Below are 17,370 nucleotides of genomic sequence, written 5' to 3'. Positions count from 1 at the left end.
TGAGCTATCAGACACCATAACATGGCTCAGATTTATGTAATCAGAGTGATCATGGAACCTTTATTAGAGTTTATTAGCAGAGCGTTAGACATGTCAGATTTCTCAATATAGACATAGGGGTCTTTACTAGGAAGACCCGTTTCCATATTCTTGGGATTAAGATAGCCGTTCTATTAGAGTTGTCTTGGGAAGCACTGCTTTACATTGGCCATAGATATGCGGGGGTGGAATTAGTTCCTATTTTCCCCCTGTATGTAATAAACTAGAACAAAGACTAGTCCTATAATAAGGATTGTGGTCGTTGTTAATAATTTAATCATTTGTGAGTGTTTGTCTATTCATCTCCGTACCCAGATTGCCTAAATAGATAAATATATGGAAGTGTATTATTTGATGACAATTCTGAAAGCATTAACTTGGCACCATCTTTGTCGCATGTCGCCAAGCTTAAAGTTACAGATATGTAGACCTTCCCTGCTGGAACGCTGAGTGGCGTCTTACTGGCTACTATTAATTTCACTTCTAAGACAAAGCTTTGGGTTACACTTGATACATCCAGAATGTCGAACTGCCGTTTCGAAAGTGACACCTTCTTTTTGAGGTAAATGAGATCGATATCTTCAACCACTGACGTGAATATATAACATTTGAATGTTTGATGTCGTAGGATTGTATTGTATCCTTACATCCATATAGGGATGGAGGCTCACTGGAAGGGATCGAGCTAAGGTAAGTAATCGAATATGCTTCCTTTCTTAAACTGGGAGACGCTATATCTGAATTGTATGATGTAATTAACTCACAGGCAGACAAGCTAACGATTAGAATAGACCGACAACTACTTACCTAGCTATACGATATACGAATTGGCACGTACTACTTGGTTAGTAGATCTTGCTCGTAAAAAAATAAATAGGGGCTCACTATATTAACTATTATAGATATCTACTTGGACGTGGGGAAAAAAGGGGGTCTCTCCACGGATGATGAAAACAGAAATCGACCCGTTTATGCTGGAGTCTTTTTTGCATCTAACCGATGTATGATAACGATTGGATCATATTGGCCTCTGCTTCTAATAGATCGTCAGATCGATGATCATATTGTAGTGGACCTACTGTTGACCATGTGGACACCTGTTTATGAATATACGGGAGAACATCGTCGCGATAGAGAGGTGATACTCTTTTCGAGAAGCATCTGCCTATTGTATTCTAGAACATAGACCAACTTGCTAGCTTGCAATGCTGTAGATATTATCGCATAGCTACAACTTCGGTAACTGTGCGGGTACCTCGGTTATTGAGGTGATGCTATGTATCTAAGGTGTCTTGTTATGAGTTGTCCGTGCCATTTCCATACCATTTTCATACAGTTGCGTCTGCATAATTCTTAGTCACCAGCTAAAACGAGTAGAGGATGGCGTTGATCGCCAGCGAGAGTTGGTTCCTGCGCTCCTTTTGGGCGCTTGAAATGAGTGATCTCCGCTGGGCCCGCGACTCCTAAATAACCCGTACGGTATTAAGAATCATCTGTGTTACTGTGCCCGCAGAAAACAGGGCACATTCAGGGCACATTCAAGACATGGGCTTTGAAATATGTATGGAGCGACCTATGTCGTGACCACTTCCAGTATCTGCTGTCGTAGATCTATCAAGATATCTCTTTTTTCTCCTGCTGATCCTTCATTACACTATTTGGGAATCTGTACCTGAATCGGTTGGGTGCATTCATTTCCTATTTTCCTTGGAGGAGGTTGGAAACTTTGCATGGAGTACCAGTAACAGGGCCGGCCCTTCAAAGTTTGGAGACTTTAGATGACACTGAACTTAATCGGTAGCGATGAAGGGGGCACAAAGCAACACAGTGTCGCAGAACGTAGATGTAAGCATACATACCTCTTACATCCATATACTGAGCCTCTATCGTGAGTGAGCTAGTGTATAAGCCTCCCACGTATGACAAGTCACGTCATTGCCCAGGATCGACATAATAAAGAAGTACGCTATGTCCACCGAGATTTCGATTCTTCTTGTACGACGCTGGTTGCTTGCTCCGAAAAGATCCAAATATTCTCGAAGCTCGCTAGGCTAGAGAAATCCACTCCCCACACTCCGACACGCCGACATAGTGGTCACAGTTCTTGATTTATGAGTAAATCGAACCATGGCTGCAGAATGATGTACGGCCAATTCTCTCCGGGGTTCCTTTATGTTTAAGTATTTTGTAAAAAGAAATAAAAATAAAATAAAAATATATTTCGTATGACTGCCGCGTCATGCTGTAAAAGCAGACCCGATTCCTTGTCATTCTTGTTTAGCGCGACTTAAACGACATGGTCGATAGCCAATCGCCATCTGATAGCTCCCCCTGTCTCATCAACAGAAGAATCCCGCCGGGGTGGAGGTTTAATGGCTAATTGACATACGAACTTAGACGAAAGCGGATTAGTAGCATGTCTAGAAGAGAGAGCCCTGCCAATCTAAGATAGCACGGTCGCGGTACCTAAAAGTATCAAACACGTATTTACTACAAACAAACAATAACAATGGCCCTTCAATTCAACGCTTGCTAGCGCACCCCTTATCATCTATATATTTGATGATCGTGCGTTAGGTACTCGGTAAAGTATTTGTAAAATATCGAATGAGCGGTGTTCGAATTTCAAAGGCTTTGTAGTTATAATATGTGTAATCCGTAATATGTCATGCAGTCAAAGCATTCATATCGGCCCATATCTACAGTGTTTTTTCTCCTCTTTCGTATAAGAATGTTGCGAGCTCACACACCTACACCTACATACATGCGTTGCTAATAGACCCTATGCCACTTTTTGAATCGCAGTAAAAAAGGGGAGCAAGGTGCTGCTGGTTTAAATTGTTAATTCAGTAGATGTTAGGTAGTTTTATTAACAAATTTAATGCTAACATAATCTATAAGTCAAAAACCTATATAAATTAAAAGTTTAAAAATATCTAAATTACCACCTTTTAATTTTAATAATTAATTATTTAATTAATTTATAATATTTTAACTATTTAAAAAAATTAAAATAAATTTAGTTTTTAATATTATAAAACGTAATAAAAATTTTAATATAAAACGCGTTATACGTATTTATAATATTTTATATAAAACGTTACGCGGTAGAATATATAGCCGTTAATAATGCGTAAATATAATAAAACCACGATAAAAATTAATTTAATATAAAAAAAATATTATTATTTAATATATTTTTAAATTAAATATTTAAACTTTTTTTCTTAAACTTTTTTACGTTAAAAAAATAGCTAATATATTATTATAAAAACGTAACGGAAAATTTATTGGAAAAAATTAAGCTATAAATTTTATATACCGGCAATTTAAGTTTAAAACGTATTTAAATTGTTAAATTAATTATTAAAAAGTTTTTTACAAAAATCTTAACGTTTATTACGCGTGGTATAAGTTAATTGTTAATATAATAAAAAAAAAAGGTATTTTATTTAAAAATATATATAATTTTAATAAAATCGAGTTTATAATAAGTATAATTATTATAAAAATAACTATTATAAGTTTAAATTAACGTTAAAAACTTTATTAAACTATATTTAAAAATAAAAAATAGTTTATAACTATTTAATTAATTAATTTATAAAATTAAGTTATATCGTTTTTTATTGTTATGGTAAATAAAATATATTTTATTTTATGGTATTGTAATAGTGGATTTTTACCCGATTAAATTATTAAACTATTTGAAAACGGTTAGATTATAAATAAAATTAATTTAAAATAGCTAATATATTTTAATAAATATATAAAAAAACGTATAAAAAATATTAAACGTCTTTTAATATTAAATGGTTATAAAAATTATATATTAATAAAATTTTATAAATATTATTGTAATAATAATATTATATTTTTTTATATATTTACCCACTTATTTTATAAATTTTAACCTTTAAATATAAACGTTTTTTTAATCTTAAAATGCGTATATAAAATAATTATTAAAAATTTAATATAATAAAGTTTAATTTATATTAAAAAAAAAGATTTTTTCCTAATTTTTTAACAAACTTATAATACCGTTTTTATTAAAAAAAATATATAAGCCAATTTCGAAGTTATTAAATTAATCTTTTTAAATTTTAATCAGGTTATTTTATAATTTAATATTATTAAAATTACACATTTTTTTACCTTAAACTTTAAACTATTTAATTTATTTTAAGTATTTAAAATATTAAAAAACATTAATAAAACCGTATTATAATTTATTTTTATATATAATAAAATTTTTACTTATTAATTTAATTTATTAATTAAGATTTTAAAAACTATTAATAAATTAAATAAAATTATGTATAAATTATTATATAAAATAGTTATATTAAAAAAAAAAAAGCTTTAAATTTTCGAAAAATAAATTACATATTTTTTAAATACCGATAAATAAAAAATAAATAATTATAAAAAAGAAAACTTTTTATTTAAAAAAAAAAAACGCATTATTAATTTAAAAAAATAATATTAACGTTAAAAATAATATTATAATTATTAAAAATAATTTTATAAAAAAGTAATAACAAAGTTAATAACATTATAACATTTATAATAATATAAATTATAACGCGTAAATTTATTAAATTAAATTAAAAACTTTTAATAATAAAAATTAAATTAATTTTTAATTAATTTTAAACATTATTATTATATAATAAATAATTTAATTAAATAGATGTAAAATTGTGGGTCTTTGATTTGTGTAGGCCTTTGATTTGTGAATCACGTTATAGTGTACCTAGGTCTTAATAGAAATATATATAACGGACTTAACTACCTAATACATTAAATACATCCGTTTTATACATACAGACATGGATATGTGCTTGTACAATTCCATGTCCCGGCTCGGGAAGCTAGATCCACTAAAACTGCTTGCGCTTGTAATGTAAGTACTTACGATAGAGGAAGCTGGTAGGTTGCCAGGTACTCGCTCTGGTCGTTGTCGGGCGTACTATGTACATACAAGCTAGTTCCTCTGGGCGAACCTGCAATTGCAACGCGTTCTAGCTTTGGCTATGACCCACATTTCAACTGTTCGCTACCTAATATGCTTGTAACTTGTATGCACACCCACCCCCATATCTTAGGTACATCCCTCCAGCTAATAATCCCTACGTACAGTAGTAGCAGTACTAACCCTAGGTACCTCCTACCTCCTACCTCCTACCTCCTAGTCGAATTGGCTTAGAATTGGATCCAACGCTACGTTTATGCTTCTATGTACGCTATCCGCTAGGTAGCTGGCACTGCCAGAAAGACAGAATTCGAACCTCAACTTCCAATCTTCTTTCCCTTTCTATCCCTATGCCCTTCTGAATATCATCAACTCTCTTTCCCCCCCTTTACTATCTCTCCTTCTTCCTATCCCCCTCGTCATATTCTCTATTTACTTAACTACATAGTACATAGCGTTATTCAGAAATTGCACTCTGATTTTTTTTTGTTGTCATCATCCCACGGTTCCCCTTTTGTCAACAGCCCTTTTTCTCCCATCCCTTTCCTTTTTTTTTTCTAGATTTTCTACGTCTAATTCGAGCCATCTCCTTTGCTGCTTGTCTTAGACTATCCAGCACCATCAAATTAGAAGGCTTTCGCATCTCTTAAAACAAGAAACTCCCCAAAAACAGGTTATCTCTTTTCTTGGCCGGCAGCACGGATAGGGTGATCGTGACATCTTCCCATGTCCTCCTACTAGAGTCTCGTTTATTCCCTCTTCGTGTCAATCGTGGCACCGAAACTCTATCGAACCCGAACCGGTCGCTCCTCCAGAACTAGTTGCCGTGAGATACTCGGCATTCTAGATATAAAAAAAAAGATAGCTCATGGTAATAGTGGGCTTCTTACTGGAGATCATCACTCGTTTTTCCCTGGTCGCAGGCGCCCTTCCGATTTCCCGACTTTAACCATCGTTAATATCCCATTACGCTTCTCGTCATCTCTCGACCGACATTTCTACGTACCTTAATTAAGCGTACAATTTGTGAGACGTCGATATTCTCAAGGTGTGCATTTTTCTACTTGGTGTTGACTATTCCCCTTGACCAACTTGGGCCTGGTAAAGTAGGAATTTGGATATCAGGATTTTTCGCTGTTCAATATAGCATTATTACGAGTTATCTTACCTGCTAACATGAATGCTACAGGGTCATCCTTTTACATGGTTCACGGGTAGCCTCTTCCCACCGAAGCCCCATCTAAGTTATAAAAAAAAAACAAGTTAGACAGGCGAATCGAATCGAATTACTTCGCTCGTTAGCCCATCCAATCGAGTGTTTGGGCCTTCAGTCTTTGAATATGGCTGCTCTGGTCCAAACTTACCCTCAGCAAAGTGGAACAGTAACGTTGCTTCAGACCAGACCCAACACGACTTCAGGAATAATGCCGCCGCCCTCGGGAAACCAGCCTAACCAGGCGTACATAAGCAACCAGCAGAGGAACAACTATCATACGTTGTCTGGTAGTGTTGGAGGAGGATCGAATACCTATCGTGGTAACGCACCAACTCCTGTTCAACCATACGCATTTACAGCTACGCCCAGTCTTGCTAATGGCGGACAACGGCCACAATACGGCGCTTATCGTTCATCATCGAGCGTACCCAATATGCAGATGGTAGATCCGAATGCCGCAGCTCGCTCTCGTTATCCCACAAACTCGAACTCGCCGGGTAGTAGCTCTAGTCAAGCTGTAATGTCTGGCGGACATCCTCATGATGACTCGCGGACTATATCTGCTTCTGGGCCCCGACCTCAATTACCTACGTTGAATCTTTCGGCTAACCAGCCGACATTCGCCCAAGTCGCTGCTGCGAAACCTTCACCGGAACGATATAGGCGGCCATCTCCAAGGTATACAGACTCGTCACCTAGTGTTCCGCAGGTGCAACAACCGCACGGTTCGGCAATGCCATCGGGCTCTGGCATGGCTACCGTTGTCCATCTTTATAATCCCCGAGCTATGCCAGATCGGAAAGCAGGGACGACTAGAAATCCCGTTTCACTTGCGAATAGGCCGCATAGTGCCTACGGTACCGGAGTAGCGATGGACGATATGCAGCTATACCGACATCCCACCGAAGAAGAAGCTAAAAGATACCGGCGGCGTAGCATACATTCAATCAATTCTTCCGATTACCCCAACCCCCTGACCCCGCAGGAATTCAAGAAGCAAGCGGAGGAGACATTCCGCCTGGAAGCACTAGCCGCCTCGAGGAAGCAGGGTGGGTTAGATAAGGATCAGAGAAATGCTGCACGGAGCAGTCCTAGTCTTTCTGTTGTTGATAAAAATACAGTGCGGACTAGCAACGGCAGTTCTGAAAGTCTCGTTTCGAGTGGGAGCAGCAGTTCTAGGCCATCTTCAGTGAGTTTTACACCATAAGGAGCGAAAAAAAAAAGTACTCAGGGATTACCCAATCAGGTAACGCCCAGGGGGAAAATTGCCACAGTGAGATGCTAACTGAAAGTGTTGCTATATAGTCTGCCAATCGAAGCTCCAATGCATCTGCCCCCACGGCCAGCCCCGCCTCCTCCACATCTACAGAAAGGAAATCTGGACAGGATCAATCAAAGCAGGTTAACATACCGCCTCGCGGCTCATCATCAACTGATGTCGGAAAACGAATTACAAATCCATCTCCGTTATCGAAGCCGGTAACCATGGCTCCCGGGTCCTCTTCTGATGACTCGGCAGCGCCTGCCCGTGCACCGGAGCCGGCTTCAACTAAGCCTTCAACGCCTTCTCCTAGTTTAATAACGGATAGTCCCGCAGCTAAGCATCTCGCTGCGATTAACGAGAAAGGCGGGAAGTCGAAGACCAAGACGTCGCGATTAAGACGAGCCTTTTCTTTTGGGAGCGCTGCCGAACTCCGCAAAGTTACCGGACAGGATATCACTTCTGACGCGGGAAAGACATCGCAAAATGAGCCGTCCAAGTTGCACAAGGATGCCCAGCCTGTGGACCTCTACGAGGCGGAACAAGCACGGATTGCACAGAAGCAGGAGGAGAGTGGTATCGGTAGTAGCATCTACGCCGGTACCAAACTATTCGCGGGATCAACGGATAACCTTTCGATTTCCTCGACAGCATCTTCTGCGTCGATTATGCTCCGCAAGATGGGACGGGGAATGAAGAAAAGCGGTAGATCGTTAGTTGGATTATTTAGGCCTAAATCGATTATCGGAGCGCCCGGTGAGGATATGACGATACCCGAGGGTTCTCAAGCGGCTGTGTCGATGGTTACGGTTGAAGCTGAGCGCGAGCGAGTCAATGCCAATTCCACCGCTTCGCAACTGGCCCCTACCTTGCCTCCTTTAGAGACTGGTAACGCGGAAATCTCTGTTGATGGTCATCCTTCCGACTATCTAGGGAACTCGAACCTTGACAATTCGGCCTCGAGGAAAAGCATTGTCGGCGGTGAGAGGGAGCGAGCCGAAGTCCTCGCTACTATCCGGAAGGGTATTCTGAAGAGTAGGTCTAATGCCAAAATTGTTAACTGCTTTATCTAACACGGTTGTAGCTCGTAGCAATTCACCTAGTTCTTCCGGAGGCCCCGGCCTCGATCTCCCAGGAATTCCCAACGTCTCTAACTCTCCTAGCTCTACCACTCCTAGTACTCCAAACGACGATCAGGGCCAAGCCCATAAGCGAAACGAAACTCTTACCATCGGCAACGAGGATTATTTTGTATCAGCGTTACGCCTTCGCCAAGACACGAAGAGTGCGCCGACGACGCCTCAAGGAATATCCGGCAAACGAAATGCTACCTTCAGCCCGCGGATCGTGTTCTACGACACGTGGCCGAGCGGAGAGTACGACCGCCGTGGTGATATTGCGACCTGCAATCGTCTAACGCCCATGCTCGCTCAGCAGATCAAGGAGGAGTTGAACACTTTCAAAATGGTAAGCAAGAACATAAACGTTCTGCAACTTTTCTTTTTGGAGTTTCGCTTACATGTAACTACAGGAAATGGAGGTTCATGAGACGTCCAAGGTCTATACGCACTTTTTCTAACGACGATGAGCGCTACACCACGATATTCCAGCAAAAATTGGGTTCCCTTCTCGATTAAAGGCCTATAGACCTGCGATCATGTATTTGTCACTCTCGAGTCTACGGCGTTTGCACACGGTCAGCATAGTAAGGTGTCGCGGCGTTTTTCGAATTTACATTATGGAGCTGTTTTCTGAGCACAAAAAGAACCTGTTCGTTACTATAATATCCAAATAGTACCGGTAACAGCGGGGACCTGATGGCTCTATTGAAGACATCACTTTCGTCGGAACATATTTGCATCAGGCATTCGCCCCTCCGGCCCTCACGTATTCAGGGGTAAAAAAAGCTGTGGCTTGGATTTGAGCTGATGGGAGTGTATTTGGTGTGGCAGGCGTATCACAGGAGGCGGTCAGACATCTGGAGGGTGACATCCCCAATAGGTAGAGATATGCTGACCCGAAAACACCTCGTGTCCTTCGGAGCGGAGGAGGAATACTGCAGCACTGGGGGGGCTAGCATGTGAAGACAAGGCAGATCGATCCCTTCAATGGATGGTCGATGACGATGGCAACCTATCTATCATCTCCCTTGCCTATCTGAACTAAAACTATAATTACCCCCCGACGACACAGCTAAGCAAGATCGATTTTTTGGAATCAATCATAGATTTATGTATCTATGTTGTATTCTGCCATTCTAATTTTTTAGCCAAGGGGGGAACATGAGGGAGTCATCATTTGAAGTTTGAACGAGAGAATAACAGTCTATTTTGTCTTATCGTTCACGACTTCCAGGTGTTATGATGATGTTTGCTCTAGTGGATGGAAGTAATGTACTATTAAGGAAAGATTTGATGGCCACGTATTTGAACCGGGACAAGAGTGAATATCAGTATCCAGCATTTTCCAAGTTCTTTTCGGCGCTATGCATACCGTATTCCTTGGTTTCTCCCCTTGACCAATATGTAGGTACTTGTTTTTCCAAGGGTCTTCCTCTCTTAGCAACGGCCTGGCCTAACCGGAGGGCGTTAGGATGTTGGCCAAGAGGTTGCAACGGCCAAGCGCGATCTCTCCAAGAGTAGAGGTACTCGGTCGATTAATACGAGATGTAGAGTGTACAAATGAGGCGCAGCGCTTCGGTTCCATTTTCCTGTGCCAAGATTATTCTTCTTATGCGAACTTTTTAGCCTCGGGGGTTTTTAGGGGTCTAATGCAATGCAAGGCTGAGATGATATCTGAGATCTGTTGTATTTTGTGGGAGTTATGTTTGTATGACGTGTTTGTGAGGTTGCTTATTTTTATTTATTTTATTTGGTTATATTAGTTGAATTCTTTAGGTATTGTCAACTGTTATTACCTGGGACTTTATTATGTAGGACTATAGTATACCTATAGATGCATACATATAGGTAGTAATGCTAACTATTAGGTAAGTATTCTTATATCATGATACTTGGCATTGGTAATTGTAAAGAAAGCGCAATCCGGACATTACCTAATACCTATACCGTATTTCGGAGCTAGATAAACCCCGCCAAAATTATCAATTATCGTAGATTTTCTTAGCTTTTCTTAGCTTAAGGTACCTAGGTTCAGGTACCTAAACCAAACATTTTTTTTATGCGAACTTCATCTTGCGATACTCTTCAATCGCAAGTTAGTAACCCTCGCAGTCGTCATCCTGGACATTGTTACGAAATTGCGTACGCGCTGGAATATTACCGGCCTTGGCTGGAAAATAATAACCAGAAAGTACGTCGCAATGGCTTCAACTACGACCAATGGGGCAACGACCGCGGCCAAGACCAAGTTACATGGGCGGGTATTCTATGAAAGCATAGGTAGTCCTAAGTTTGTACTTGCGCCTATGGTCGATCAGTCCGAGTTCGTATGTCTCCTATATAGTCATACTATAGTGATAATGTCGAATACTAACTGCCGTTCATCCTAGGCCTGGCGCATGCTTACTCGGTCGTTTCTCACTCCAGACGAGAACTCGAAACTCTTAGCTTATACTCCTATGTTCCATGCTCGATTATTTAAAGAAACAGCCAAATATAGAGAATCGCACTTCGAAGCGACTCGACCCTCTCCGTCTACTCCTGCTTCGACAACGTCGAATTCTACGCCTGCATCTACAAACACCGAACAATTACCCCCACTCCTAGATGGTAACCCGGCGTTCGATCGTCCTCTGTTCGTACAGTTCTGCGCCAATGATCCTGAACACTTACTGGGTGCAGCAACCTTGGCCGCGCCTTATTGCGACGCCGTCGACTTGAACTTAGGTTGTCCCCAGGGTATAGCGCGCAAAGGTCACTATGGCGCATTCTTGCAAGAGGACCAGGAACTCGTCTACAATTTGATCAATACCCTTCACAAGAACCTCCCCGTGCCTGTAACAGCAAAGATTCGTATATTGGAGACTAAGGAGGACACTCTAGCTTATGCTAAGAATGTGTTGGCTGCGGGAGCAAGTATCATTACCGTCCACGGACGAAGACGAGAGCAGAAGGGTCATATAACTGGTGTCGCAGACTGGGAATACCTACGCTATCTGAGAGAGAACCTACCTAAGGAAACGGTCATCTTCGCCAATGGCAATATTCTCCAGCACGGAGATCTGGAAAGATGTCTTGAGGCAACGGGCGCTGACGCCGTCATGAGCGCGGAGGGAAATCTGAGCGATCCGGCCATCTTTGCGCAACCACCACCTCCTGGACAAGAGGGACGAGAGTATTGGCGAGGCTTAGATGGAAAGGGCGGCTATCGAATAGACGCCGTGTTTAGACGTTATATGGATATCATACACAAACACGTCCTACAACGGGATCCGCCAGCGCGAAGGCCCTTATTTATTATTGGGGATGATGAGGGTTGGCTTACCGAAGGAAAAGATAAGGATCCAGAGCAGGAGGAGGGCCCGGCGCGCAAGAAACGGAAGAAGGATGGTGGCAGCAGGAACGAGAAATGCACCTCGCCGAATCTCCTTGCGGTCCGACCTCACTTATTTCATCTCTTGAGGCATTTCATATCGAAACACATAGATATCCGTGACGCTCTAGCAAAGTGTCACGCTGGCGACGTTCCAGCTATCGAAAATATTCTCGACATGGTAGAGCGGCGTGTAGCAGAAGGCCTTATCGAATACGAGAGGACTAGAGGCAAAAGCATAGAAGAACCAGAAGCACAACCCAAATCGGTAGAAAATAAAGAGTCGGCAGAATCGACAAAGACAGAAGACACCGAGAACGCAGAATTCGACCCGGAAAGCTCGATAGCAACGGTCAAGAAATGCAAGCGGCCGTGGTGGATTGCACAACCCATAGTGCGGCCACTTCCGAAAGAGGCCCTGGCGAACGGGAGCATAAGTCTAAGTAAGAAGGAGAAGAAAAAACAGGAACTAGAGGCCCAAACCGTGGCGGAAAAGGATGTAAACACGGTCGAAAAGGGGGTAGATGCAGAATTACCGAAGCCCGACGGCGTAACAGGGATTAAGGAACCCCCTATGGATGCGAAGAAGCCGGGACTTACGGCTGATGAGCTGGTCTGTGGGTAGAGGCTAGATATTGGGAATATATAAAAGTTACTATAGATCACGGCATAGCAAAAAGCGTGTGTTAGATATAGCTATATCCAAGGTTAGAATCCATAGAAATTTACAAGTCTAGCTAAATGCAAGGGGTGGCACCGCCACAAAACGAAACCATCGGATACTTTTAGTAGCGGTGAACGGATATTGTCTGCTTTGAGATTCGTAGGCTATCATACTAGCTGTATGTGACCTATTCATGCTAATTACTAGATGATAGGTATAAACGTCTATCTATTACAACGCCCACATGTTTTGACGATTCACTTTGCTACGTTAGGTAACCAGATATGTCTACCGCAGACCTGGAATACTCAGCAGACGGCGAAATCGCCACCTTCTTCGTCAAGACCTCCATCACCCGGGCCCAATGCGACGCCCGAGCGGCGGAACTCGCGGGGGGCGGCACCGTCGTTCCGGTCGGAATACAGGGGGTCTGTAGTTATTCCGTGTATGCCGGGCGAGACCAGGAGTACGTCGTACAGTTCCGGCTCCGGTCTCTGGGGCTTAAGATGGAGACTGCGGTGTTAGCGCGGGAGGTTTATGGAGAGTTGGTCCCGACGGTTTCGTTTGAAGGGCGGATGGGAGTGGATGGGGATGGGAAGGAAGGGGTTTGTGTGTATTTGATGAGTCGAGTGCGGGGGGTTACGTATTTGGATTTTACGCTGGCGTATGATGGACCTGATAATTCGCAGGAGTGGCTTCGTTGGCGGAGGGATTTGATGGTGGATATTGCGCGGTAGGCTGGATTTCTGTTTGCGATGGCTTCAGCTCGCTTAACTATCACGAATGAGCGTCTCTAACTTACTTCTTAGGTTCTTCGCCCGCTCGTGGAACGCCCCTCAGCTGGTCAGTCCAGAGGATCGTGAGAAGCTCCGCGGGACATACGTTAGAGAGTTACGGCTGTTATACTGTGCACTTCCGGATCGCTTTCGCCGTATTATCCAGAACTGCGTCGATTCCCTAGACGCTGTTATGTCCCTACCTATGGTGCTCCTACACCGTGACTTCGGCACGTGTAATATTATAGTCGACGAGACGTCGTGTCATCTCGTCGGCGTTGTCGATTGGGCTGAAGCCGAGATATGCCCCTTCGGGCTAAATCTTCATTTTCTCGAGGCTTTAACGGGGAAACTTCATCTTCGCGACGGCTGGAGCCGATATGGGGATTATGCCACTTTGCAAGATGTATTCTGGAGCACATTTACACAGCAAGTGGGAGGAGTGGATGAAGATACCGTCCGAACTATCAAACTTGCACGGATCACGGGCTTACTGCTTTCTGTCGGCTTCACTAGTCGTCTTGCGAACGAACCTGCTCCATTGCCTATTTGTGATGATGAAATTGGACGGTATAAGATGCTATCCCTAGATGGGTTTCTTATTAATCCAGAGACGAGGTTTCATGACCTTGCGGCATGAGCTGGGGATTGCGGTTATAGATTGAGACATCGCTCTATTGTAACTAATCACCCAAGATTGGGAAAACATGTTCGGTATTACGGTGTAAGCAATGATGATATAATAAAGTACAACTCTTTATGCCCACCTATAACTTTGTAGGATTAGACTCCTACCTGAGTACAGGCTTTTGATGTTTCATCTATGGAAGAGTTGCCTAGTACCTAGGTAGGTATACACTCCCTTTGGTTGATATCTCAGATGGCCGCAAGATGTAAGTATTTTCTTCTTGCTCATATCCAGGTACCCATGTAGTAATAGACCATGTTTATATCACCTAGGAGCTAGGAATTGGAGGACTTATCCCTTGCAGTTGTATTTTTCCATCATTGCGATGATATGTTCGATATCTATTGTCCTGCGGGACATTCTTTCATTATAATCCAATATGAGTTTTGCAGCAATCAACGGCGTTAAGCCATCATCGGCTTTTGAGTTGACGTCCACCTCCCCCGTCTTAAGTAACATTGAGATAAGGGCATCTATTTCATATATGGGGCCCTTTAAAGCCCATCGTAATGGGGTTCGTCCCTGGTTGTCTTTCGCGTCTCTGTCAACTTCTGGCTGGGCGAGTAGCTTTTCAACTATATTTGGCATGCAGAACTCAGCCGCGTAAGATAAGGGCGTACGACCTAAATCGTCTCTGGAGTTAGGATCTGCCCCTTTATTCAGGAGCATTTCCACCATCTCTGATTCGTGGGAACTGATTGCGTGCGAAAGTGCTGTTCTCCCTTCCACGTCCCGGAGGTCGAAATTGAGCCAACTATCATCTTCGAGAAATATACGGCAAATTCCGATATAACGTCCTCTACCTCTCGTTCTCCAATACGTTTTATAAAAAGGTGATGAGCAGGAATGTACTAACGCGGTCTGGCCCAACTTGTCCACAATATTCTTGTTAATGTTTTGATGCGACCAGAGCCATCGAACTACATTAGTAGATCCCCACATGCTAGCATGCATCAGAGGCGTCTGTCCTTTCTCGTCCAGTTGATTGATATCTTCTCCTAGTAGAACTAGTGCCCTCATGGCCACCACACAGTCCATCTGTGCTAAGCAGTTGAATAAGCTCAGCTCTGAAGGTCTATTCTCTGGTAGATCCATATAAATCTGGTCAATCTTCAGCTGTGAAAAGAACTCTTCTTCTTGCTGATTTATTTGAATATCGAGGCCTTGGTCTAAGAAAACTTGAAAGCCGAGATCTCGGGCAACTTGGCTGCAACCGCATGCTAATGCGGCGATTAAAGGTGTGCCGTAGATACCTCCCCTGATACTCGTGTGCTGTAATCTATAAGGGGATTGCTTGGCAAGATGGATGAAATCCTCACACGCAAAAACATATAATATGCTTACGTCGTGCCAATGCATTTTGAAAACGTCCGACCAAATATTGTGAAGCCTGATCCATGTAGGTAGCGGAAATTGCTCGATCCAATCCGACTGCTGTATTCCATAAGACTGCGCTTCGTTGGAGTGGAAGAGGACGTTGGAAACAGCATAGTGAAGAAATGGGTAGGCTTCTATTACCTTAACCCTCACTTCCCAATGGTAAATATCCATTGGATCAACATCAGGCACCCTGGTCGTTATTTCGTTAAAACAAGCCCATTTAATCGCATCTTGACTCTTGCCTATAAAGTTCGTACTCAGATGAGGCCAATATTGTTGGACTACGCTTCGCAGCCTATGACTGTCAAGTAGAAAAAACTCTCGAACAGATTCGTGGATGAATTGCATAGAAGATTTAGAATTAACGTAGACCTCCTCAACTAAACCTTTTGACGAGCTAAGAATATACCGGCGCATCGTATAATATTCTAGGAGAGAACTATGCGGGACCGGGTCATTGAGGCCGGCTCTGATGCCGCAGTAAAGTTCTTGTAAGCTCAATGGACAATTTGCAAGAAGTACGAGCTGGATACAGAGTAACATGGAATCGCAATTTTCCGAATCCCGCATTAGCATATCGTGGAATAGGAGGCTGAGCTCGGTTGGTAGTTCATGAAGTCGTTTATTTAAAGCAATTGACTTTCCCGAATCAAAGGCTTTGTTTAACATTGGAATTATCAGAGCTACCCAAAGGAAGGCACCTGAGGACTTTTCGAGGATCCGAGATTTGATATCTTCGCCGGATTGCGAAGAATCAACGACAAGAGTGGAGTCGATATAACGCTGGATATCGATCATATGACCGTCTTGACCGTCAATTACCAAGGTCAGCCCTTTTCTAATTGTTATATTTGGATAAGGCCGGCTTGAAAAGCATACGTTTAGGCGGTCGCCTTGTTTCATGGCCAGTCGACTGATCTCTTGGAAGAACGTGACCATGCTCCGCGCTTGTTCTTCTGGACATTCATCAAGCGCGTCAATGTAACAAACGAGTTTGCGACCTTTCAATATTCTAATGGCATATGAAATCAAGTTTTTTAGACTCTGTTCCTGCCAGCCATTTTGTTTGACCGGGGCGGGGTTAGTGAATCCGAGTTCAGCGAAGACTCTCTTAGTGTCTGGGAAGGTCTTCATGATTTGCGATAGAAGGGCTTGATATAACCCCTTCACTGTCCGTTCGAGTTCGTGTCCTCTCGCATTGAAAAAGAATGAAATGATGTCGAAACCAGGCATCTTAACCGCCGACTCTCCCAGGAGATAATTCATAAGTATAGATTTCCCTACACCTGGCTTTCCTTTGATCCAGAGTAATCCATGGTGGTGGCTGATTTCATATGGGTTAACCCAAGCCTTATATTCATGAGTATCCAGAATCCAACTACAAGTATCTGGGCTGGGGGACTGAAGGTTTTGTCGACGGGCATGAATTTGGTCGAACCATAACGATTCGAAAAGGATATCGTCGACTGGCTGATCTAGGCGAGCAGGGCTATGTTCACCCGTGGAACTACAAAACGTATGGCCATTGTGAACGCGGCTGTTGCCGGAAATAAATTGGAAATAGAATGGAGAACTCGCTTGCTCAGACATGAAGCCAGGTAGGGTTTATAGCGATATTGAGCTTTGTATGTGATAACGAGTTCTTTTAGAGTCGGGAAAGACTAGTAACTAAGGGAAATGGTTGGGTTTGTTTAGGCTCTTGCTCATCTATCAGTAAAGTGTACAGCTGAGATATTTTATTGGATACTGCATAGTTGCAACCTATGCGCCAGAATGGCACGTAAGCAACAGGGCTGAGCGATCAAAGCAATAAGGTAAAGCGGACAGATGCCTAAAATATTTGTATATACTAAGTCATCTATATTAAGCGCTTG

At 42.3% G+C, this 17,370-nt stretch overlaps 3 protein-coding genes across 3 annotated transcripts; 2 read left to right on the top strand and 1 right to left on the bottom strand.

Moving 5' to 3' along the window:
- Nucleotides 1-6,357: 6,357 nt before the first annotated feature.
- GL218_04901 (Protein BNI4) lies at nucleotides 6,358-9,073 on the top strand (the record flags this gene model as incomplete). The annotated part of the gene is made up of 4 exons (XM_033581531.1): nucleotides 6,358-7,422; nucleotides 7,539-8,529; nucleotides 8,579-8,961; nucleotides 9,026-9,073. 4 exons carry the CDS (start codon nucleotides 6,358-6,360, stop codon nucleotides 9,071-9,073), a joined length of 2,487 nt encoding a protein of 828 aa, XP_033435729.1.
- Nucleotides 9,074-10,816: 1,743 nt separating this feature from the next.
- GL218_04900 (tRNA-dihydrouridine(16/17) synthase [NAD(P)(+)]) lies at nucleotides 10,817-14,068 on the top strand (the record flags this gene model as incomplete). Its single annotated transcript, XM_033581530.1, has 4 exons — nucleotides 10,817-10,942; nucleotides 11,006-12,605; nucleotides 12,935-13,385; nucleotides 13,462-14,068. The coding sequence occupies 4 exons, from the start codon at nucleotides 10,817-10,819 to the stop codon at nucleotides 14,066-14,068; spliced, it is 2,784 nt and encodes a 927-aa protein (XP_033435730.1).
- A 1,217-nt stretch (nucleotides 14,069-15,285) lies between these two features.
- Nucleotides 15,286-17,086, bottom strand: GL218_04899 (uncharacterized protein; the record flags this gene model as incomplete). The annotated part of the gene is made up of 2 exons (XM_033581529.1): nucleotides 15,286-15,336; nucleotides 15,461-17,086. 2 exons carry the CDS (start codon nucleotides 17,084-17,086, stop codon nucleotides 15,286-15,288), a joined length of 1,677 nt encoding a protein of 558 aa, XP_033435866.1.
- Nucleotides 17,087-17,370: the final 284 nt, after the last annotated feature.

Source organism: Daldinia childiae, assembly GCF_008694065.1.
Source record: "Daldinia childiae strain JS-1345 chromosome Unknown Scaffold4, whole genome shotgun sequence".
NCBI lineage: Eukaryota > Fungi > Ascomycota > Sordariomycetes > Xylariales > Hypoxylaceae > Daldinia > Daldinia childiae.
This window is presented reverse-complemented; position numbering and strand designations above follow the sequence as displayed.